Source organism: Coturnix japonica, chromosome 1 (genome assembly GCF_054131305.1).
Source record: "Coturnix japonica strain WE chromosome 1, WE-NBRP24, whole genome shotgun sequence".
Classification (NCBI taxonomy): Eukaryota; Metazoa; Chordata; class Aves; order Galliformes; family Phasianidae; genus Coturnix; species Coturnix japonica.
Genome location: NC_140663.1, coordinates 175867990 through 175892583, shown reverse-complemented (window position 1 = coordinate 175892583; position 24594 = coordinate 175867990). Strand labels below are relative to the sequence as shown.

General features: G+C 41.4%; 1 protein-coding gene across 1 annotated transcript in view; it reads right to left on the bottom strand.

Moving 5' to 3' along the window:
* Window positions 1–24594, bottom strand: part of RSF1 (remodeling and spacing factor 1) — a 51370-nt gene that overhangs the window by 24787 nt on the left and 1989 nt on the right. The window contains exons 2-5 of the mRNA XM_015852508.2: window positions 8163–8254; window positions 4092–4184; window positions 3603–3808; window positions 1515–1672 (exon numbers count right to left, since the gene is read on the bottom strand). Coding sequence (XP_015707994.1) covers window positions 1515–1672; window positions 3603–3808; window positions 4092–4184; window positions 8163–8254 — 549 coding nt within the window. The remainder of the gene's footprint in view (window positions 1–1514; window positions 1673–3602; window positions 3809–4091; window positions 4185–8162; window positions 8255–24594) is intronic.

The window sequence follows — 24594 nt, the reverse complement described above, 5'->3', positions numbered from 1 at the left end:
ATTTTGTATATGCAGTTAAACCACAGAATGTAACAGGTTGGAAGGGACCTCAAGAGTTCATTGAGTCCAAGCCCCTACTAAAGCAAGTTCCCTACAACAGCTGGCACAGGCAGGTGTCCAGGTGGGTCTTGAATATCTCCATAGATGGAAACTCCACCACCTCTCTGGACAATCTGCTCCAGGGCTCCATCACCCTCACCGTAAAGTTCTTCCACATGTTAGTATGAAACTCCCTATGTTCAAGTTTTAGGCCCTTACTCCTTGTCCTATTGCTACATACCACCAAGAAGAGGCTGACCTCACCTACTTACCTCCCACCTCCCTTAAGATATTTATAAACATTTATCCGATCTCCTCTCAGTTGTCTTCTGAACAGACCCACATTATTCAGGCTTTCCTCATACGGGAGATGCTCCAGGCCCTGTATTGTCTTTGTGGCCCTCCTTCGGACTCCTTTCCAGTAGATCCCTGACTTTTGAACTGGAAGGCCAGAACTGGACACCATAGTCTAAATCTGGCCTCAGCAAAGCAGAGTAGAGGGGGAAGATCACCTCCTGGTGACCTGCTGGCCACATTCTCTTTAATGCACCCCAGGATCTCATTGGCATTCTTGGCCACAAAGGGTACAATGATGGCTCATGGCCAAGGTCCTCTCCAGCAGGTAACAGATTAATTAAACAGATTTAAAGAAACACACATTAACACACTGGAATCTTAAATCTTGTTTCTGATTGAGCAACACCTTTCCTGTAGTTTAACCAAATGTTAATGTTAGGTAGTAACCAGGGTAAGATTACTTGGGATAACAAGCTTTCAGCTTCCCATAACCTAAGCAAAATCTCATAACAAAACATTTCAGGCTGATACTAAGTAAAACCAATGCACAAACCACCAAGTCAGGCAAGATATTTAATCTGTGCAATGACATGATACTAAGGAAGGAAAATGGGTTCTTTACTAGCAAAAATAATATGGCGGAGGCAGCTCACGACCACTTCACGTATAAATATTTTTGTTATTTCAAATTGCTTCAGCATAAGCTCATGCCTTCTTCAAGATTGTGAGGAAAAAGCCTGTATTTTTGATTCAAACTTAAAAGTAAAAATAAATAACAGACACATATTGTACTGACTTCAATCATGGCATTGCACGAAGAGATATATATTTTTTCTTTTTGAAATTTTAATGTTATTAGAACAGGAATAGTTGGGCAACAGTTGGATACTCCACAAAAACATACAACGACATATTTACAATACTATACAATATGTACAGCATAAATAAAAGGAACTGAAAAACAATTTATACATCTTTCTCTTTTTATAAATATCTCTTGCATCTAAATATGCACTAAAAAAAATCAGTAATATTTATCGGCGTTAACTTGATCTACTATGAACAGAAATGGTCTTTTGTTTGTTTTAAAGAGTCCTAATCTAAAACGAATTTAATCAAGTTGAAAATTCTGACACTGCCACAGCACAACATTTAAAATGTGAGAAAAGGCAGAAAACCTTGTGTAGATGCTTCTTCACCCTTCTTGGTCTCTTCATCTTCTATACTTGGGCTTTCACGTGATGAATTCTCTTGCTGAGAACTGTTGTTTTTCAGCAGGGCAGGATCAATTTGTGCTTTCAAGAGCTCAAGGGTCTCAGCAAGCTCATTTCGGTTTCTGGATGACGGAAGAAAAAACATATTGTCTGATAAGCCACTTACTCACTCACCCCAGAGGGATTCATTAAAAATAAACAAACACCATCTGTTTAAATGAACACTGTCCTGAAAACCTTATACACGAGCATAGTGAAATGCCTGTCCTACTAGAGCGGCTGCAATTCAGCATTCAGAAATCTTCCAACTTAGCCATACCACAATAAAATCACTTTGTTTTGAAGGGCTTTATCTACCCAGACTCAAGTTCTGTTGGTCTGGATCCAAGCTGCTACTATTTATTATTCTTTTATTCATCCTCCTTTTACCAGTTCTCACTGGCTTCTCTTTGCGATTTCTTCTTAACGCATTTAGAAAACAATATCAAGATGTTTAGAGGGCTCTGGCTATTTGTGTATCTCTACGTGCTTGAACATCAGTGCACTTTAACTTCTTACACTGGATATCTAACTAGAAAAACCAAAACCTTAATAGATAAGGAATTTAAGTTGTTGATTAAACAGGTTCTTTATTTTCAAAACAGACTAGAATCGCAAGACACATTTCCTTTTCCAAAGTCAACATTCAACAACAAGATTCAAGGAGTTTTACAGGAAAAAAAAAAAGGCTGGAAGTGCATCAAGCCTGACACAGAGAATGACACAGCTTTAAAAGGATTTCAGATGTCATCATGTATTACTGCGTTTTTCTACAGCAAGTATGAGTGTCAGAACTTGCCCAGAGGAAGTCCCATTTCCTCTGCTTTTGGCATCGATCCCCGGAGTCCAGAACGTAGGAAAAGGATAAATGCTGTACAGCAATTGGTTGGCTTGTTTAGATGCATTTCCTTTATTCACTCTCAACAGCTGTTTCAATTTCATTGGCTTATCACTTTATGGTCTATTGACAGTGGTTTAAAACATTCTGTAGAACTACCCTGATTTACTGAGGTTTGGATATTTAAGTAAGCTACGCAAACGATACGTTATTTATAAACATAAAAATAAAAAAATTGTATTAAAATTACAGAAATTAAAATGTACAAACAGAAAAATAAAAATAATATACATTATTTAACTTCTTAAGATCTATTCTTACATCACTATGTATTAATTTAGATAGAGCTGATGCTGCTGGGCCTAGTTTAAAATCCTCTTGCACTTAATCAGCCAAAAGAAAGATACGTTTACATGGAAATGAACTAAAAACAAATAACTGCTAGATAAGAAAAAATGCGTATATGTAGAACTAATTATTTTTCCATTAAGGTCCATATATCCTGTGCATAAAGAGGGATAGGACAAAGCATGTAACCAAAATCACAAAAATCTGTAATTCTGAGGTTAAAATATCACTAAAATATTATCAGACCAAATATGAAGCAACAGAGACCCAGGGGCACTGAGTCATGCACATGTCACTCTGTATCACCATCATGTACCTCAGCTTCACCTATCTACGAGTTGAATTCTGCTCCAGAAAGGGCTCTGTACCCATCTGGATGATCAGCAATGCTTTTAGGTTCATGCAATGCTTTTAGTTTCATGAGTTCAAATTGCAATGTAATCCTCATAAGAACAAAACTGTCCATTTATAACTGTCTTCTCAGGGCAGAAGTTAAAGAAGGAACAGTTCCCCTCCATCTCCAAAAGGAATAAGCATGTCAGGAGACAACATGGAGGCACAGTCCTCCAGACAGTTTTCTCTTGGTACCCTTTCCATACATCCTTTATAGCCTAATTGAGCATAAAAGTCATTAGCTATCATGGATAAATCTGTGAGATATTTCTGAACTATCACAAATGTGCAGGCAGAAAATCCCACTGTAAGATATCTGTGAGATATGGAGATTGAGCGAAATGAATCCCCAGACCCCTGTCACACATGGCCACAAGAATCCCACCCTATAAAACCTGGGGAAAAAAAGGGGAGAAAAACAAAAGAAGGAATACCTAACAATGCACTTCCATGTGGATCCATCCTGGTCATCCTGTTCTTCTATGTACATCCTGACATTATGCTCTTGATCCAGCTGATACCAATACATCAGTCCATCCTTGTCTCGACCAATAGGCTGAAGGCGCATGGCATCAGCATCCTCCTCGTTAATTATATTTTTGAACTTCAGATTGTCATCAAATTGACATTCACAGAGATACTGGAAAAAAAAAAGAGCAAGTGGAAAGAATGTTAAAACATGAAAACATAAGGAGAAACAATATGTGGAAGTATAAGTAAGAAAAGTATGCATGTAGAGCATGACATTGTTTGGGCCTGTCCCATGACAAAGAACATCCCTGTTCCAAGATCAGCTCTAGATGTAATACATCCAGGTATGGGTCAGCCAAGTGAATGATGCTTCAGTGAGTGACAAAGTCAAATCTCTAGGATATTCAAGCGAGTAAGGAAAAAGACAATTAGAAACTCAGTTGAATGCATACCTTCAGAATCCCCAGTTTGCATTCGACACTCATTTCTAAGTATCCTTTTTTTTCCATCTCCCAAGCCCAAGTGCTGTTGAATTCTTGGCATATCTGTCACAAAGAAAACACTGAGATTAGTACAGTTAGTGGATAAAGGTAACTTTAAACTTTTATATTAATAGTACCTTATTGCACTAAAATTATAATGTGATGTTGTCAGGATTGTAAGTCAGAAAGTCTTGAACAAAAATAAAGGTCAGAGAGAACTGACAAAACTCCATAGAAGAATATATCACTAAGACCCTGATGCCAGCTACCTTATACCTATTACATCTGGCAGCACAACTCTGAATTGTGAAGTTATTCTCATCTTTGCTATGTAAAAACATTCATTTTTCTGTGTATTTAGAAAACAAATTCTCTTGAGTAGATGCGATATCTTAGCGTATCTTTGTAGCACTTAGCACATCAGCTGCTGAGCTCCCTTGGGATCCTGCTGTCCTACAACTGTACTGCAGATAAATTAGACTTACACTCTGTGTCGTGGAGTTATTGGGCATAATAGCTTGGCCCTCGAGTCCTTTGATAAATATTTAAAAATATTTTAAGTACAGCCAGCCTCACTTTACTAAAAGCAAATAAATTCAATGCCTTCAGGAGGAAAAAGAGCACAGAACATGAAAAAAAAGCAGCAAGAAAGGATGAAGACTGAATTGCAGGAACCTACAATAACAGCAGTGCAGAAGGAATTCCCTCTCCTCCCTAAAGAAGTCAAATGTGCTTAAAGAACTCCTAAAAAGGGAAGCATCACAAGCAAAAACACAGCAGAAGCTCTCCATCAAAGCTGCAGCAACTCTAGCCTATTCAGGTGGGAACACCCATTAGAAGCAGGAGTTTAGCACATCTCCAGTTGAGAGTATTTTGAAGAGCCACCCCTCAATCACAGCTGTCCAAATCAGTGCACCCCTGCACTGCAGTCCACAAGGAGCCAAAGCTCTGCTGAACAAACTCAATCAGAACCAGGTAGTGCCCCAGTCACTGAATTATCAAATGCATGATGTTATCATTAAGCTATTGAACAATTTGGAAATCACAAATGAAAGCAGCTTTCTCTGGAAACAGAAGTAACAATGACACTAAATTTCCCCACTATATGTACTGTACTCAATGTGGGCTACAAACTTCTCCCTCCTCTGTCCCCATGGCCATACTACCCCCAGTACTGATGCTGGTTCTTAACTAGCTTACACTTGGGTCAGTGCAGGTAGGTAAAATAGCAGAAAGCTACTTTTTGTTCTGTAGAGCTGCTTTACTGCTGGCTTTGTTGCCTAAACTGGCTCACTCTGAAGTCAGGTTAGGTTCAAGATCACCAAGAAAGGGAGATTTGGGACCATGCTTGTTGGCATCAGCTTGCAATTAGGTTGGCTCAGCCATACTATAAATCACACTCCGACTTTGTGACCTATGGGAATGGAGAAGACGTGCTCCGATAACGAGGAATTCTGCTGAGGAACAGTTTTTCCTGCTCTGAGTCTAGGGCATTAACACAGGTTCTCCTCTGGCACAAAGCTCACAGCAAGAGAAGCAATTGTTCCCCAAGCATTAAATGAGCTTATTCTGCTTTCTCCTTCATTTTCAATACTGGAACACAAAGAACTCTGGGAAACTACATCAAACTCCTGCTCAGGGCAGGTGCCAGTCACTGTTCATTGCTTGCTCATTAAGTATGAAAGCAGTAATGAGAAGTTTCACGTGCTTCAGAAGCATGTGATTGTCAAAGCAACAACTCAAGAGACACCAGAGCTGATAAAGCATCTGTTCAGACTGAAATTTTGACAATCAAAAACCAGATGATCGCGCTTTCTCCTGACAAACGCTGTCACAGCCCTGAACTACAGATGCCACCGACATGGGCTCTATCTCAATATCACTCTCTGACTTCACAGAAAGGACGTTTCACACCAAACAAAAGCCTGCTGCTCGTGGGAACAGCTGCTTTCTGCACACTGGAGAGCAGTCAGTAGCTCCCTACCCTGTGAAAAAGATGTCAGAACGTCTCTCAAACATTTGTAAAGCAGCTACAGTGGCATCCAACACTTCCTATAACCACACTCCACATATCACTTAAGCCAGTGAAGAGAGGAAGGTGACAAACACAGCAGAGGAATCTGCCTGGGTGGGACTACTGAGCCCTTAACTCTAACAACAGGGGCAGAATGGCGTGGTTGGGGCTGAAGGTTCCGGATTCACCAGCCCAGAGAAATTCTATCTATATAAAAACACAAAATACATTTAACAAGAGTCAGTGAAGGTATTTTGTTAGGAGACAGAGCAGTCTGAAAGAATTCAGCTATGTTTCCCAAAGCAGCTAAGCTGGTCAGCTCCTCTCAGCTGTTAAAGACATGCACGACAAACCCCTTCACTCATACACAACCATATAAGTGATTCGTACAGGAAAAATTCACATCTCGGAGCCCTACAGCCATTTGCTTCCAATACTGTGTAGGTTGGTGAGGCAAAATGGGGTGGTTCAGAACAAGTATCAACCAGGATCTCCCAATGGTTCCACATGCTTTCCATTATTCCTGGCTTTCAGGACATTCCCCAGCACTCTTCCTTCTTTTTCTAAACTAATTATACCCTTTTGAAACGGGGGCAATATTAGCATACTTCACTCATTAGTTATATTCAAATTCCTTTGTTCTCAAGATTCCTTTGAACCACTGGCTAGAATAAGTATCAAGTTAAATGAAGTAGAAGTTATTACTGCTTGCTTGGTCTTAACAGGGGCAGGTGGGAAGGTTTCCTTAAGGGCTCTCCTTCCTTGCTGAAGGAAGACTTTCCAGACTATTCCCTCATACACTTGTTTTCTCCCTGTGTTCTTCTTACCATTCAACTGCTTCAGTGGGATTTATACGCCCTCTGCTCAGGGTTAGGTTTCCTCAGCTTGTTGGAACGGCTTTTGGGTATGTGAATGGATTTAATATAATGCAGTAATCACAGTACTTGGCGATACACGAACACACAGAAGGTGCATACATTACATTATTAGCTCAAAACAGCATCGTAAATGCTTTACAGCTGGTGAAGAGGTCAGATCTAACCTTGGGCCCTTCAGCAGGCAATTTCCTGACACAGCCTGATGGTCTCACACACATCATTATCTTAAGACTATACAAACCTCAAGGCAGATTCCTACCTCTGTAAATTTGGTAGATAGCACCGAGGAGGGCAAACTGTGACTGGATCTGCTAACATCATTATTTGTTTTGCTGCTACAATGCTGTATTTCTAAGTAAGATGTAATCATGGCTGTACAGTCAATACTGAGGCCAGGTTGGATGGGGTCCTAGGCAACCTGGCCTAACAGCTGGCAACACTGCCCACGGCAGCAGGGTTGGAACCAGATCATCTCAGAGCTCTTTTCCATCCCAAACCATTCCATGGTTCTGTGATGTTATGTTTTGGCATGTGAAATAAGGTATCTATAGGTGAAACGCCAGACTCCAGATTTTGAGCATTTGTCTGGTTTTATTTTATTTGGTACTTATTTCTCATTTAATATTAGCACATGGTACAAGAGTTCTGTATGGTTACCCCCAACCGACTTATTTTAAAATGAATAGTTACCGTGTTAATTTCTCTGTTCGATGTGGCCTGTTTGCAGGCTACTAAATCTGCTTCTATACCGCAAGTCTTAAAGCTCAAAAAGTTTTTTTCTAGCAAGTTTGGATGTTGTGTTGATGAATATGATTTAGCTGGGAAGAATTGGTAATGGTTGGACTAGATGATCTTGTATGTCTTTTCCAACCTTGATAATTCTGTGATTCTGTGATTCTGTATTTAAGTATGAAGGTGTACACTCTTATATGTGCAAGAGATAACATTTATTTTTAGAGATTTTTGTACAAGTCTAGGCAGCCTGAAAGTTAAGCTGGGATCTTATGCAACCAAAGTCTGGGCACGCACATCAGTGTTGGCCACAGCAGAGCCCAAGGCTCACTATAATTCATACCAGGGATTGCTGACACAACAGCTCATCATAAGCATATTCCAGCAGTGCAGAATAATACAACATGCATATTGTACCTTGATCAAATATTTTTCCCATCTGTCTGCTGTGACAGACTTCCCAATCTTTCTCATCAGTTTCAAGTGAAGCTCCACCAATTCTTTTGGAACTGCAGCATTGAGAGAGAGAGAAAAAAAAGAAGTTATGAAGCCTGGTGTAAATACACTTCAATGCTAAACACTGATAAAACTGTGAAAAAACAGAAATTGTAATAAAACACAGTAACTTCAGGTCTGCTAAGAGCAGCTCTGTAGCTAAAATAACAGCAGCAAGATGAAAACAGTTGCATGGTTCTTTTTGTTTACATGTACATCTACAATGATCATTGACCTTCCTGTGCCCTCCTTTGAAGCAGGAATTACATCTCAGTAATAAGTACCCCAAACTCTTGGTAGTGTAAAGCTATAAACTGCATAGGATCAATGCCAGTCAAACACCTACGGACTCAACACCTCCTGACTGCCAGCAGCACATCTGCAGCTGCTTCCAGAAGTCCAGAAGGTATCTGTGCCATGCCTGGAACATCACTGAATCCCAACTATTTTGGGCTGGGTGCACACTATGGGAGAAGTCTAGATACTTAATCTTCACAGATACAACTTCACTATCTGCTTAAACACTTTTGTGTTGGATGGATGGAGAAAGGGACCCAAGGATGGAGGCCAGAAGTGCTTCTGAGCACAGCTGGATAAGTACAGGCACAAAAGCAATGTTTCCCACCTGAAATTATAGCTTACTACACATTCCCCAAACACAGCTTTGACACCTCGCCTCACATCCGTGATTTGTAAATCAATCTGGCACCACCAAGTGGCAAATCTGCAGAACATCAATTTGATCAGTGGGAAATTTCTCTAACCTGAAAAAAATAGGTAAATGATAATTATGAATGCAACTACACGTACCCAGTGGAGACAGCTGTCTCACAGTCTGTTGAGAAGGGCTTAGAGAAATGAATTTTTTACTCCTTTTATTTAGATACTGTTTGCATACAACTTTATTTTCTGAAAGCGTTTTCATTCGGCTCTGTATACACACCTAAAAAGTTGAATTAAAACCTCTTATGATCGTTATTTATGTTTTTCTGCTCATTCAATAGCACTATTTGACACATGATAAATAGCTGGGACATGAAACTCCTCTGTTCTAAACCAGATATTACTGAGCTACTATTCCTTCTCCTGGTCTATGTGTGGAGTCCCTTTGTGAGTCATTCCATCATTTGACTTGATTTCACCTCAATGATGTCTGCCTTTCAAATGCCTGTTTTCAGGTGAATGTGAGTTGGTAAAACACCAGATTGTTTAAGATGCTTGCTTTATTTCAGATCATCATCACTGCTGGTTCATAGCCAGCAAGTTAACACACAACCACAGTTCCCATTTAAATACAGAAAGAATCAGCCTGGTAGCCACAAAGAGACCTCCTTTAAATCCAAGCAATTCTTAGGCAACAGCTCCAGGCCAGCTCAGACCTCCCCTCTTTCACTCAGTTTCTATTGTTCCCATTACCACTGTATATTGAAGAAACTTCACACATCTCCTCCTTGGTTCTCCCCAAAATTGGTGCATTTAAACCACCACCATGTATCTTAAAAGGAATGAGATCAAAAAGTCTTAACCCCAATAGATGCCGAGCACTTGGAACCAACAAAATTAAGCCCAAAGCACTTTATACACATGAGCAATTCTATCAAAGGCAACTCACACAATTAAACCTCAGCTTGTGTTTGTGTAACATGGAGCTGAGCCAGAATATTCAAACCTCACTGGATCAAAGCTTCTGTTCTCCTTTTTTTCCCCTCTTATTTTTTCTTTTTTTTTTCAATCAAATCTCTCTTCATAGGTATGTACTGATTGGAATCCCGGTGTACTGATTGGAATCCCGGTTTAGAGAATCGCAACTGATTTGTTCTGAATAATCAAATTCCTGGTCACTAAAAAGTCTTTGCTGGATTGTCAGCCTTAGAAGAAATGGGGAATGTTAAAAATTCAGACCCTGGAAAGTGATGTGGCACACTCACCCTTGGGCAGCACTCACACCCATGTGGCAGCACCTACTGACACTTCACTTATTTTCCCAAGGTTGTAGCATTTCAGGTCCTGCACTTCTGGGATATTGGAGATGTACACAGATATTTTCACAAAGAAACTTAACAGCATTTTGAACCCTTTCTACATTTATTTATCATTGCTTTTGTGTGTATTTTGTTTTTAATGCATTGTGACAGTCTTCATGGAGAGATGAGGTGGTAGGAAGGCTGAGCACCCAGCTGGCAATGAGTTGAATCACACCAGCAAACCAGACCCCAATGTCAGTCAGCTCAGCAATGCACTGGACCTGCATAACTTTAAAGCTGCTTCCCCCTGCTTAGAATATGAAGTTCTACGGAGTGAGACATTGATAAGAATCATCCTACTTGGAACAGGTTCAAAATAACAAACATAAGATGCAATTACTCCTCGGCAATCACTCATTCACTTTTCTTAAGTTTCACAGAAGGGAAGGAAAAATTCAGGCAATCTTCCTTGAATAAGTCATTTTTGATAAAGCCATTGATAAAATAGAGTGACAACATTCATCAAAATGTGAATGACATACCCAAATATTCAAGAAGCATTGGTTTCTCTGCAAAGCAATATAGTAGCTCCCTAAAACCACGAGGCCCAACTTCATAGAGTACACTTCAGTGGTGGAAAAGACTTCAGGACTCCATGTGCAAGGCTAAGGAAAAACTGACTTTGCTATTTTAAAAATGGGAAAAAAAAGCCTTTTTTAGGAAAACTAGTAAAATTAAGCTACGGCCATCTGGTAGATATTCAAAAATATAGATTTATCATGGGAAGAAGAAATGAGTCAGAAAAAATGAGTCACTGGGTATAGAATTTTTTGGGCTTCTGGTACAGTTCAGGCAATTCTGTAGATTCCTGGAGGGTTTGCCCCTGTCTGGGTGTCAGCAAACATCCTCTGAACAACATCCACCCCAGCAGTTCAGGGAGTGTTCTTTCCATCTGTTATTGCCAATATATTTGGAAAAGACAAAAGATCTCAGTGGAGAAGAAATAGGAACATATGTAAGACCCGTCACCTGGTTAGAAAAGCCTCAGCTAACTGCACAAAGCTGTGGCTACCCATCAGCACCTTCCCATACACCCAGAACCTCACCTGACCTCCTGTCATTTTCCCTGCCAAAATTAACCTGCTCTTAACTGAACAAAACCAGACAAAATAATGGAGGAAAAAAGAAAAAGCAGCACAAAGCCCTGGGCCTGGAGGAAAGATGATTACAAATAACAACCCTGGCATTAGAGCAGATCTACAATGCAGAGAGGAAGAAGGGAATAATGGTGCACTCAGAGCCCATAGCTCTGAATTCAATTGCAAAGCCTGTGCCTCTGTCAAGGAGGAAAGGAAAAGCACAAGGAACCCCTTGCACTGAGGGGACAGGGGGAAGGGAGCAAGAAGCAACATTTTGGGATGCAAAAGCAGCTGGCAGTTTGCATGCTTTGCAAATACAAACAGGTCCTCCCAGTTACACTAGTAAACCCTTTTACTATGCTAACTTGCTGTGGTATGTGAAGGAAAAGTGAATCCAAAGATAAACTGTGCAAGTATTTCCATTAACAGTTTGCTCCTTTTCATCTTTCTCCTTTGATTGATTTCAGATGACGTGACCACTGTGACCTCAGCCTGGTAGGACTTCCCTGTCAAATTAAACCATGCTAAGCATGTGGGCAGTTGAGATCAATGGGATCATTAATACTTCCCACCTCCTCTTCTACTAGCTCACCCTATTCAACCACTTAGAACCAATACGTGTTATCTACTGGCACCCTATGCTAGGAATTCAATGGCAAGCAAACATCACACAGCTTTCACCATGTTCCAATTTCCTCCATTGCCGCTGCTGGAGGGAGCGGAACCAGAGCCCCCAGAAGAAACTTCTAACAACTTCAATATTTTCTATTTTGTGCACAAATCTGAAGGTCCAATAGCAGTTGGATGTCACAAACACCATGACTTCTATGTTATTTGCAACCAAAGATAAGTTCTCTGTTGGGTTGGCTGGATATTAGGAAAAAAAGTGTTATCAGAAGGAGTGGTGATGCATTGGTAAAGGCTGCTCAGGGAGGTGGTGGAGTCACCATCACTGGAGGTGTTCAAGAAGAGGGTTAATGTGGACATGGACTGAGGGATATGGTTAGTGGGCATGGTGAGGATGGGTCGACGGTTGAACTGGATGATCTCAGGGGCCTTCTCCAACCTTAAGGTTTCTATGAGTCTATGGGAAGAAAAACACTGAGAAGAAGAAAGGGGCTGGGATCTTCAGCAGCAGCACTGGTTTATGCCAAAATAACTATACCTCCCTAGGAACTACTTCACTTGTTTATCAACCCAGCTCTTAGAAGAAGCACACAGGATCCCTGCGGTTGGGATGAGTTATTAAGAACTTCAAGGATGAGACAGAAAAATGATGGTTCTGGTATGAACGTGCAATGCTAAGTAACAGGAAGAACAGAAAACCTCTCCTATGAACCAGGCAAGGAGTTAGTGAGCATCTAAAAAATGGCTACGATAATAGGATTCATTGGGCTCCATTCATGTGCTCATTCAAGCCTGGAATAATAATGAAAAGAAAAAAGATGTATTGGATGCCTGTATCATTTCCCAAGATAAAAAGCAGTAGTTTCTGTTCCAAAGGAGAACCTAAATATCTTATCTTCCAGCTGAGTCACTTGATGAGTACTCCCATCCTACCTCCAAGCTGTGTGCCCATAGAAAAAGAGATGCAGGAAAGGGGGGAAAAAACGTACTCCATCTTCCTAGTGAGAACAAAAGAGCAATCAAACATGCTGTAATTAAACTGAAAATCCAAACAGAAAGAACAAGTCACCAAGTAGATTTTTTTTTTTATATCCTGTTCCTAGAAAGATTTTGGCAGGCATGAACAACAAACCAACCACGCTCACATTTAAATGACACTGCTATCCTAGTGAAGCACTTTGAAATGTGGGTACTCAGCAGCTTTCATACACATAGGAAATAACTTTCTATCTCTTGTCTGTACAAACACCTATTGAAGAAGTCTTTGCTCTCTGGGCTATATAATATGTGCTATTCCGACACCTGCTGACTCCCACCCACCCCACAGATCCCAGGACACACAGTCTCTTTCACCACCACACACAGATGAATCACAACCCACAGGGCCAGTGCTCAGAACATAGACACAGAAGCCTTTCCCCCCTCCCAAGACCTTTGACTAAGCTGTGTCACCAGCCTACAAGGCCTTGCTGTCACAGCCAACCAGGCTATGACCTTAAAATTCAACTCTACATTTAGCAAGGAGATTATTTTCAAATACTTAGAATGTACGACCCATTTGTTACTAGGCACCTTTCCCTCATGTTTTTCTTCCTACCTTCTACTACCCCCTGCAAAGCAATCTCTTGTGCTCTCCAATGCCCACAATACCATCAGTCATGCATCAGGAGTGACATAACTCTGAGAGGTGAAGAAGTGGATTCAGTTCTCACCCACGAGCTGGAACTATCAGAGAACACAGGATTAAGGAAGAAAAGCACATTGCACTATGCAAAGAAAATGACATGGGGATAGAAAAAAAAAAGAAGAAAGGAAAATGACTTTGAAAGCAACGCAAGAAAACGCAGCACACAGTTTATTTTAGAAACTGGAAATTGCCCAGGAAAGGAAAGACAGCAAATAAAAGCCCAGCTTACTGTATCAAAAAGTGTACAAAAAATGGGCCCAAGCCCACACACTGGATACAAGAGGAGAGCTGACAGCATGTAAGCTGACCACACAAAAACACAGGTACTGAAAGCAAATGGAAATTACAACAAATTGCTGTTGTTCAATGGGAAATCATTCCCAATGACCACATCGTGCACTTGAGCAAGTCAAGTGGTCTTGATTTTAAATAACTGATTGTTAATTCATGCACAGGCGAGCACTTGACTCTCTGAAGCTGCTGGGAGCACAGCCTGTAAACGTGAAGACATGGCAAAACAAGCAACTTTCCTTCTGGGTAGTGAAAATCAGCAGGTAAAGGCCTCTCTGGGAGGATATTCCCTGCTGAGGCATCTGGGTCTGTATTGTAAGAGTAGTAACTATCCAAGACTTTCAGACCATGAACAAAAATACCTCCTCATTTCCCTCCTCACCACTCAATACTTCTACAATAAAGAGAACCCACGATAAATGTGAAAGGAAAAACAATGCTGTGCACAAGAACCGCAAGGAACCAGCCTTGGGGGTTACAAGAGGGCTACCAGCTACTAGGATGGATTAATCTCTGTCAGCTGAAATCTCACACTCTCCTTCAGACACAAAATTATCACTGCAAACGTGGCCTTAGTTCATGAGGTTTATCTATGCACAGAAAATTCTGGTAGACAAAAATCAATTCCCTAAGCATGGCAGCATTTAACTTTCAGAATAAGACCACATACCCTGTTATATTAAAATGGAATTGCAGTATTCTCAGTGCAAGGAAGGAAAGCAGGATGAAACAAAATTGTATATTCAGAAGCTGAGAAGCCTCTGGTTTTGTTTTAGAGTCCCCTTTACGCACATAACAAACGTAATAAGTTTGTTTATATACATACTGTTAGAGAAAAAGTCGAATGCAAGTCATTTTTTAGTTCAATATAAGAAAATAAGGACAATCCATACTTTGTTTAGTTACTAGAAATATCTGTCTGGTGTCATTGTAGCTGAATTTCTTAGGTACTGGCCGACAGTTTGCTTCACCATTAACAGAAGGATGCTGATTACAATATAGTCTCACCTTTGCAAACACCTCTTGCTTTAATAACAAGGCAATGTTAAGAGATGCAGAGCAGGCTGAATAAAACCACGTTCCTACATCAAATTCCATGTCCCAGGTTATGTTACCACTCCTCAGTCTTCAGTGGACAACACAGAAAACATTCAGAACTTCCTAGTCAGTTATTCCATATACCCAATGACTTCTACTAAAAAGCTATTTCTGCCCTTTTGAGGGTTCAAAATGGAGGTGTTCAAGAACCACGTCTATGTGGCACTTGAGGGGATGGGCTGATTATTGGACTAGATGACATTAGAGGTCTTGGCAACCTCAATGATTCCATGATTTAGATAAGCAAGTCTTTTCTCTAGTCGTTCTTAATCTCACCTGTATTTATAAGAGTATTTATACACCAGGGGTCACTTAGGCTTAATTTTTCTGTATTGCAGTTCCTGTTAAGCCTTGTTGATTAGAAAACTTGCACCATCTCATCCTTCAATTACACAGCAACGTTATGGAATGATGCTAACAGGTGTAGAGTTTCTTAGCAGGTTCAACGTTTTGAAAAGGTAGATTATAGCAGGACAAGGAGAAATGGTTTTAAGTTGAGGGAGGGAAGATTTAGGTTGGATGTCAGGGGAAGTTCTTTACTATGAGAGTGATGAGGTGCTGGAACAGCTGCCCAGAGAGGCTGTGGATGCCCCATCCATCCCTGGAGGTGTTCAAGGCCAGGTTGGATGGGGCCCTGGGCATCCTGGTCTAGGATTAAATGTGAAGGTTTGCAGCCCTGTTTGATTCTCTGTAACTATCAAATACTGCAGATACCATTTCTGGCAAACTCAGGTGTCACAGCACATAAAACATTGTCAATTGACTGGATCTTAAAGGAATACCGTAATATAACCCATGCCATGAATTTATGATGAATATGTGATAAATACATGTGATGGATTTATGTAGGAAAAGGGAGCACTGCCACTAAGCATTTGGTATTTTACAAACAGCATCATGTGAGACTTCTTTAAGGATGTGCAGAAGCAAACCACGAGGGTGAAACCAACACAAGTTATCCTGCTGCACAGAACACACTTCCCCGTCAGCTGGCAGGGAGCAACTGCACATTTGTTCTGCTTTAAGGTAATGTCAGCTCATGACTTTATCAGCACTTCAAGTGGAGATTTGTAATGTTTTAAAGGAACACAGAGGTCCAGAAAAAGACGAAGCACATGTTGGAACACAAAACACTCACAGAAGTGCAATGTTTGCAGCAGCTGACAAGGAAGGCAGCCATAAAGCTGGATGAAAGTCATCCTGCAGATGAAATCACAAGCATAACATTTTATGAGTTTTATCCAATTAACAAAGAATTTGAGGCTTTTTTAACAATTCTTTCACAGCAAGCAGCAACTTTTCTCCATTATTTCTTAGGAAACCTAGGGAGCAAGTGAGAAGAGAAATGTTTAGAAGTAAAACTGAGATAATTGCCTGACAAAGTGTTAGGAGTAAATAGAAAACAGGTGTGGGGTTTGACCAGCTTTTTAAGCTTAGGTCTAAAGAAAAGGCAATTATTCTACATCTGATAACGTGACTATTTGCAAGGAGCAATTATAAGTTTGGGGCTGTGGCAGCTTCACACGGGGCTGCCTGATTTGGGGTCAGCGTTATCTCTGTTTAGGCAGACCTGAAGCTCACAAAGCTAGAAGGAAAGATGGTTACAGGCTGAAGGGATGCTGGACCTCTAGCTGCTTCATTCTAACATACTGCCATCACTCAGAAGTTGGGTTTGAGATACAAAGCTGTAACACAGCCAAGCACATGGAGGCACTAACAGGAATCGGGAAGAGCTGGGCAGGCTGTGCTGAAGCTCCAAAGAAGGTGTTGCAGTGTAACAGCCACCCTAAATCTTCCCTTCCTACACAGGTAGGCAGTGAGGAGAACAAGCCTTGGCAGTGGAAGTTGTGTTTATACGCAGCACTTGGAACAGAGAATGATGAAACACATCAGAGCCATCATGCACATAACGCAGGTCTTGGTTGGACAGTGACTGCCATCTGCAGCTTCATAATGTGGGCAAAGAAAGCATGTGGCTGAGACTGCCTATTCCCAAGCACCTTTAAATACTCCTTTTATACAAAGTTTGGTTTAACTTAGAAGCAAGAAACTCCATATTCTTGCTTTATTTTTTTCAATATTTGTTACTATTCAGTATCTCTTCTCACCTAAATCTCGCTTGCTCTAACCTCAGTAATAACTTGCAACAATTAACTGCAATTATGCCACATGTGAAAGACATTTCCATTTTAATCAGTTAAATGTTATTCAATATACCACTATGCTGCTTCTACAAGGTGAGAGGGACACCAATCTCTGAGAGCCTTAGTGTACATCTCTGAAGCCATCAGCATCCACTCACCTCATCCCCTGTTTTCTTAGGGAGTAAGGTTAAGTGCCCACGCCACAGAAAATGATAATAATAAAAATATTAAATTCCTCTTTACTTCTACCACAATAAGAACTTCCTTTTCTCCAGCCTGCTTCCCGTTGCTTACTTAGTTTGTGCTCGTGTGATTACCACTTTGAATGCTGATAAGGTTCAGTGCTTGCTGGCTACAAGGGCTGAGTGCCCCACCACATCCCTTCCTCTGCCACGGAGGGTTATCAGCGAGGTGGAGAAAGCACAGATCACTGGCAACACCAGCGTGTGTCACCACGTCAGGCTGCAAACTGTGTGGGCTGACTTTATGCTCCACAGCTCACCTGATTCCTCCTGCCACAAGGAATTGCATCAAGGGTGGGCATGATAGTTCCTATTTTGGATGCATCAGGTAAAGCTGCGGTGGAACACATGTCAAACAGCATAAGCAGTGACCTCCTCGAAAGACTTTCTGCATATATACCCAAGTATTCCATCATCTGTAACCCATATATCCATGCTTAAAAGAAGTCAGGAAAAAACAAAAGTATAATATCTTTTTCCTCAGAGAAGAACTGATGTTACATCAGAAGTATGAAACTACAACTTCATAAAGTTGTATCTTTATGTATCAAAAACAGATGGTAAAGCTTCTTGTGTTTGATCCCCCCCAATCTTTGTTAGGCTCCTTGTTTTCCACTTCTGCATTCTGATTTCAAGCCTGTATATATTTTTACCAGTTGTAGTTCTAAACTCTTGCAGAAATCCAGGCGAGTATCTGAGCCTGGCAAAGCAGTACGCTTTCATACTATTAGCATGTACATCATTTCCTAACACATCAGTTTTATCGTATTTCATCTTCATTGCCAGAAACACAGCAGAACTAGAACGAGGAGATCACAAATTAGCCTAATAATACATTATGCAAATAGGTTACTTAAGTTCTCAGCAGTGTCCTTCTTTTAATTATTGTAGCTAATGATTTCAGACATCCGTTTCCCAGCCTGCTTTCTTTTTCTCTATGCCTTTTCTCTCCAAACCCACCTCAGACTTGCTAGTTTCCTTCTCATCACTGCCAGCTCCCAGTACATCCTCCTGGGCTTTGTCAGGGTTCGATCTGCACCCCCAAAACAGCTTCTGCTTGGCATCAAAACACCCCGCTCTGAAGCTTATCTTCCCTTATCCTGCTTCCATTTTGGCACACACAAATTCAGAGACCTCCTTTAGCTTTGCAAGCAGGCTGCTCCTAGGACACGTTCACCATTTTTCCTCCTTGACTTCCAACCCCTTCGGGGCTCCCTTACCCTACTGTATCAGTATTTCCTACCCACTGTAACCTTTCTGAACCAAAGCAAATTGCTGCTGCATCACTGAGTGGGTCAGAAGTTCACTGCTGAACATCTAAGTCTAAAAACACTTTTTAAAGCACAGCTTCGCCCCTCAATAGCAGCTCCTTCCAATTGCCAGCTCCCTTCCAACAAGCCCTGTAGACAGCCTTGCTCCTCTCCCAGTGCAGGGGAAGCTTTCCAGGTGAGCAACCAATATGCAGTTCTCCACCTTGGATGCCTTCTTGGGGTGTGTTAATAGCATCACACCACAAGCTCTGAGGCCAAACTTGGATTTATACACTTCTACCATCCACTAATTAATATGGCTTTTGTGAACCATCGCCATTTGTTCTCAGGAGGAAACCATTATAATCCTGGTAGTCATTAACACTAAAAGGCAATGAACGTGCCCTGGCACTTCTGTTTATCAGATAGCTGTAGATGAGCTGGAGAGTCGCCAGGTGTACCAGAGGGACACACAGAATGGAGGAGGAAATGAAGTGATTATTCACGTACAAATTCTGTTTAATAACCAACTTCATTCAATACAGCCCTGATTTAGGACTTGGCCAACTAGGACTGACTCCACGGTGAGACAAGTGGCACAGCCTAAGACAACCAAAAGGCAAAAGATTTTTTCTCTAAGGCACTATAAGGCCTCACTGATCATGATGTAAAGGAATCTCACGCTATGGTGCAGCTGCAGAAGCATAAAAACCTTTAGAAATGGGTCCTCCCTTGCTTTGAGAAATGGTTTGTTTTTCCCCCCGACTATTATAGGCCTCAGTAGGGTCATAATTCCTCTTGAAGTCCTCCAGCATCCCAGCTGTAAGAGCTCTGTGTTAATCCTGGGGAGATGACTGCATTATTCTGATGGTAAACTGCAAATGGGAGACTGACATATACTACAGGCTAATAAGTGCTGTAAGGTCCTGAACAGATTTTCAGGTTGAAATGGATCCTTCCATAGAACCCCAAGACAGCTGGCTTTGAGGAACCAATGAGCACACTGACCCAATACTCTTTAGGACCATATATATTCCTCATCCCATCACTTCTTGCCAGCTCAATGGCTCTGGTCCCTCCCTTGCACCACCAACAGGAAGCCTTGCTGTCCATCCAGCCTTCTGCCTCTTATTACCAAGTCACAAAGCACTGAGACCTGCCAAGGTACTCAGGAATATTCTGGGCTACAAACTACTGGGTGCAGGAAAAATACTTGGAGAAACTCTTACAGCTCTTGTCAATGTCTTCAGTTGACCAGTGCCAAGGACACAAGACTGATTGATGGCTTATTCCATCTGGAAGGGTTTTCCTGTTGCTGTCAAAACACATTCTGTAGCTGTTTTCCCACAACACACCCAACTGGGACCATCAGCACCTACCTCTAACAGACTGTACAAACCGTGTGCCAAACATGATATAGTCTGTATTCCTGAAGATTAAGATGAAGTAGTACTCAGTATATTCGGACATGAAAGAACCCTGCTCAAGGTTAAGTTTTCCAGTGGGGATGCTATTTTGAACATGTCAAAATAAGGCCAAGGGTTGGACAATATGTAACTCCTAGCTCCCTTGTGATGGTGTAACTAGAAACTCAGTCTGATGTTTGTGAAGCTCTTTCATGCACGTATCCGACAACAGAGCCCATGAGGCTTCTTTCAGTAAACAATTTCACACTGGCCAGAACTTGCAGTCCTGAATCTCATATATTTGCTTAGAAATAAGCAATCCTTGAGATTCTATGGCTTAGGAGTATCATCACCTTTTCAGAACAGCTTTCCTCCAGCTCTGCACCATCTGAAGCGTGTCTGAATTGAATAAATCCGCCCACCAGAAGCACACCACCCTTCCTCAAGGGAGTCACAGGGCCCAGCAGAACCTGGTCCTCGTAGGGCTGAGTTTTAGCAGGGGGACTCCAGTGTTCTGTCAGGGCAGAAATCAGTGCTCTGAGCTCTTTTTATTCATTCAGTGTGGTATTTTGTGCCCTTCCAATGAGCAATTGGAAGCAATGTGGATGCCCCGTCCTTGGAGGTGTTCAAGACCAGGTTGGACGGGGCCCTGGGCAACCTGATCTAGTAAATGTGTATGTTTGGTGGCCCTGCTAGGCAGGGGGGTTGGAACTACATGATCCTTGAGATCCCTTCCAACCCAGGTCATTCTGTGATTTACCCACAAGTACTGTGCTTGCCCATCTTCCATATGGGATCTGGAGAAACATGGAGCCCAGCTAGAACTCACAGTGGTGCTCCCAGCTGAAGTTCGAGGTGAGATGATGTGCCAGATCAATCTACAGTAATGATAGGACAATTCCCATGGACAACTAGCAGAACAGGAGTAGTTAAAACAATGACAGGCATCCATAGTCTGTTACAAAGCAACCAGGATAAACTTAATTCATAAAGGAAGAAATTAAAAGTGCATGTTGGTAAGACATGTTAATCTTGAAGTCATGCTAACCCAAAATGACTGAAATGTAGATAAGAAAAGTTTATTATATAATAGGTAATAGAGAACAATTATTCTTAGTTCCTACTGCATGCAAGTTTGACCTGTGTTTACATTATAGCTAACTGATTTAAAGTAGCAATTACATGTATTGTTCATATAGGGCATGATAAGGTACAAGCAGAGCTCCACAAAGCTGATAAGAGTAACTTCTGACTACTTGACAGATCCTTACAGCAACAGCAACCCTAAGATATTGTTCTACCCACAATTAACACGTGTGATGATGAATATCCAGCACTACCTGATGTGTGAACAAACTCCTCCCACCCAGCAGAATGAACATCAGCAACAGTAGATGCCAGAACTTCGCCCTCTACATGAGAGGACAGTATATGAATAAATCTTTCTGCATTGAAGCCAGACATAAAGTTTTAAGCACAATATTAGTCACTCAATTAGCATTTGACTACTTCCATACCATGTTTCTTTTCTCCTTTTAACACTAAACAGTTTACCATGGATTCTGAAGGCTATGCAATCTGTCATGACTGACCTGAAGTCACACTGAACCTCATAACTTCTGATCAGCACTGTACAAACAGGCTTGGTCTCAACTATTAAAAGCAAATAGAAACAATCAATCACACCAATGGAACAACATGTTTTCTTCTTCACAATGAACATCCCTGCTCTTGAGCTTGTAAGTCTGTCAGACTCCTTGTCATCAGGTCTTGTTGGCTTTTGTTTGCTGCATTAAACAGCCACAGAGCACCAGGTATGATCCTCCCATACAGGTAATCAACAGCCATATACATCATCATTAATTGTTAATTTCTTCAGAGGATGGTAAGAACCCTTAAGCTTTCCAAAGGTATTGGGATGACAACAGGAAAACTGATATAATCCACTGAAATAAAGAGCTTCAGCCTCCAATGTCCTTAGAAAATAGAAAAGATGTGAGGTGTCTAGAAGACATAGAAAAATAAAGCAGCTTATAAAACTTATTGATCTGAAGTGTGGTAGCTCCAAAGAAAACATACTTTGAGTTCTACAACGTGGTATCAGGTATAAGTTAAAGAATTTAAAGAAACCATAAATGACTTGCATGGGTTTCCCACTGCCTCCAACCTCAGCTCCCATTACAAAGCTAAAAAGGGGGAGGAGAGATTTACTAGAAAGAACCTACTACAGGCCACTTGCATCTCATTGCACTTCTCATTACACCACTGAAATCTGAGCCAGCACATCAAGAGTGCTGTTATTATCGAACTCCAATCTCAACACATTCAGTTGGTAACGGAGAGACAAACATAGAGGCTGGCTCACTCTGTCAGGAGGAGACTGTCAAGGATCTAAGGAGATTCAAGACAACCTCTTGTTGTTCTTGAGATCACCTTTAGGTTGATCATTGCTGGGAAGACCCTGATGAACCTGTTGACTGGAACAGGTTGCCTGTGGATGCCCCATCCCTGGAGGCATTCAAGGTCAGGCTGGATGTGGCTTTGTGCAGCTTGGTCTGGTAGCTGGCAACCCTGCACATAGGGTTGGAACGACATGATCACTGTGGTCCTTTTCAACCCAGGCCATTCTATGATTGTTACCATTTCTATCAAGAACAACTGAAAGCCCACAGTGCTGAGAAGAGCCTGCAAGAAGTGGGGAGCTAACAGAGCCTAACACGCTTTGGGAAAAGCCATTCACCTCAGTGAGAAGTTCTCCCATTCATGCACTAGGGAACCTGGCAAACCAACAAGCCTTCTGAGTAGTCATGTGTAAAATTACATCTCTGTTGTGCAAGCTAACGTTCGACTAATATTTCCATTCACAAGAGACTAAGTGCTTAATTAACATTTATACCAATTCTCAAGCTATTTACAAACACAAAGGAGGTGCTGATTTGATATCATGGTTCCTTAAACACAGCCCTAAATGCAGATATAGCTCTTACTCCCGTCCGTTCATCATATATGTGAGGATATTAAACTGGTAACTGTTCTTCTGTTACAAGTTAAGCCCTTTGAAAAACATCCTAAGTATGTTCATGAGAACAAGGATTGTTTTACTGTGATTATTTGCTCCAAAGTGCAGTTTTGCCCCTGCAAGCAAGCAGATGCAACAGAGATAAGGTACTACTCCGCATCATAGGATGCCCTGTGTTAGTTTTGCATCTAAAAACACAGTAAGGTGGGGGGGATGGGGGAGGGGGGGGGGGGGGTACAACCCTCTGAAAGCTGCTTCCACATTTACCCCATTCCATATGACCACTCAATGATGACCAGCAAAATCAACACCGCGTTAACATGGTGCTAATCAGGCACAATTTACGTTGCCCACCAGATCTCAAAGCACATCTTCTAAGTTGGTTTTGACAAGACCACACCTCCATCCACATAGTTAATACCCAAGCAAGCCAAACAAGTGAGGAAAGATATTCATCCTCCAGCACTGCTGTCACTGTAGCAGAGATGATATGGCACGGTTCAAACACTGAGCATGAATGAAATCTCAAAGTCCTCTATGAAATAGCTGCTGTAATGCCACCTCTGCATCCACGCAGCATCCCTTCCTGCTGGTTATACCTTGTTTCTTTAGGAATTAGAACAAAGAGCTTGTTCATTATTAACAGGAAAATGTAAGGCTGTTATACAACTAATGAACAGTGTTCAAACACGAGCTCCTTGAGGTGCATGGTTGTAAGCTATATGGACATCTTCCAGCATTAAATCTATAGATATGAACTAAAAGAGAATCAAACACAAAGCTATGGAGCAGCTGCCCACCAGAAAACCACAAGCCCTGACCAACACACACCCCAAACTATTCAATTCTCTCCTCCATCACAAAATGAACATGGATAGAAGCTCCACGGAGATGCTGCCCATCAGTTGGGATTTAAAACCCATTCAAGATTCTAAGCTCAGAAGAAAAAACACTCTCAAGTTTTGTGGCTGTTCATGAAGGTTTTTCAATACATATATTTCATTCAGTGTAAGTGCTCTGCCCACTTGGTATCAAAGTGAAACCGTATATAACTGAAACACAAACCTCTTTTGTTCTCCAAAGAAAAACTACATACAGCTGGGAAGCAACGGATGCTCAGAAGAACGTTCCTTCAGTTTTCAAACAACTCTTAGCAACTTTCTGACTTAAACACATAAGAGAAAAGCACTTGGAGAACTAATATATGTCAGAATCACATAGAGAAGTGGAGCCTCCACAACTGTTTGTCCCAAAGCTTAAAATACCGTGGCCAGAAGTTACTGGCCCCGCATCCCTTCCCCATGTTCCCAGCAAGGCAAAGAGTTTAAAGCACCCATAACATCTATAACTCACCCCCCTACCACAAAGTCCATTCAATAGAATAAGCAGAGAAGAGCTGTGTTGTTTTTCTATTGATACCCCACCAAACCCATCAGAAATCATAATATTTGGATTTAATACATACACTTGGAACACAGCTCACTACC